This window comes from Helobdella robusta (assembly GCF_000326865.2).
Source record: "Helobdella robusta unplaced genomic scaffold HELROscaffold_639, whole genome shotgun sequence".
Taxonomy (NCBI): Eukaryota; Metazoa; Annelida; class Clitellata; order Rhynchobdellida; family Glossiphoniidae; genus Helobdella; species Helobdella robusta.
Genome location: NW_008705357.1, coordinates 5,989 through 6,927, shown reverse-complemented (window position 1 = coordinate 6,927; position 939 = coordinate 5,989). Strand labels below are relative to the sequence as shown.

General features: G+C 38.7%; 1 protein-coding gene across 1 annotated transcript in view; it reads right to left on the bottom strand.

Moving 5' to 3' along the window:
* Nucleotides 1-113: 113 nt before the first annotated feature.
* HELRODRAFT_148094 (hypothetical protein) overlaps nucleotides 114-939 on the bottom strand; it is a gene marked incomplete at both ends in the record, with an annotated part of 6,240 nt that continues 5,414 nt past the window's right edge. The window contains 2 exons of the mRNA XM_009029958.1: nucleotides 114-208; nucleotides 486-594. Of these exons, the coding sequence (XP_009028206.1) occupies nucleotides 114-208; nucleotides 486-594 (204 nt within the window). The remainder of the gene's footprint in view (nucleotides 209-485; nucleotides 595-939) is intronic.

Sequence of the window (939 nt, the reverse complement as noted above, 5' to 3'; positions counted from 1 at the left end):
GGTTATTGGTTCACAGTTCATTAGCAGAATAAACTGATAGATCAATCGATTGATTGTTCGGCTGGTTCGGATTGACTGGAAAAATCAAACTGATCGACAACACCACCACTAACTTTGGGAGCACCAAATTGAATTCTGGCTTTTCCTTTTACTAGGGTGGCAGCTATTTGAAGAACCAGTGACTCCAAGCCATAAGCACTGCTCCAACCTGGTTCGTCAACATTGTTGTATATACATACATACAACATACATGCATACATACATACATACATACATACATACATACATACAAACAAACAAACAAACAAACAAACAAACAAACAAACAAACAAACAAACATATTCACAGACATACATACATACAACAAACTCGACGAAAAACGACAAAACACTACTCTAAAACCGCCAAGTAACAACTCTAAGCACCAACAACACTAACAAGAGAAAAAACACCAAACACACAGGGGAGGAAAGACACCAGCCTACCATGCTTAGTAAGGAGCTCCATGCAAATTGCCCCACCGGCCAGCACGTACCCAGCACTAATTACGGGCTGTATCACCCGTATGAACGGTGGCTCGAATGGGTAGGAGTCCTTATTAACAACAATAATAATTATTATTATTGATAATAATAATAATTATCAAAATAATTATTATTGATCAATAATTATTATTATTATTGATAATAATAATTATTACTAATGTTAATTCATTATAATTTTTTGCAATGCAGCTCTGCCAACTGGAAAGTTGCTTGCAGATTGTTGCATCCTTGCTGCAATTAAGCCATCGTGCCACTAAGGTTGTACTCCATCCAAACCACACCACACCACAAGACGAGTTTGGTGGTCTTTGAGTTTCGGACAGCCAGTATTCGAACCAGGCCATCGCGTGATAGCAGTGCGATACATGGCACTCCTACCGACTGAGCTAGTAAC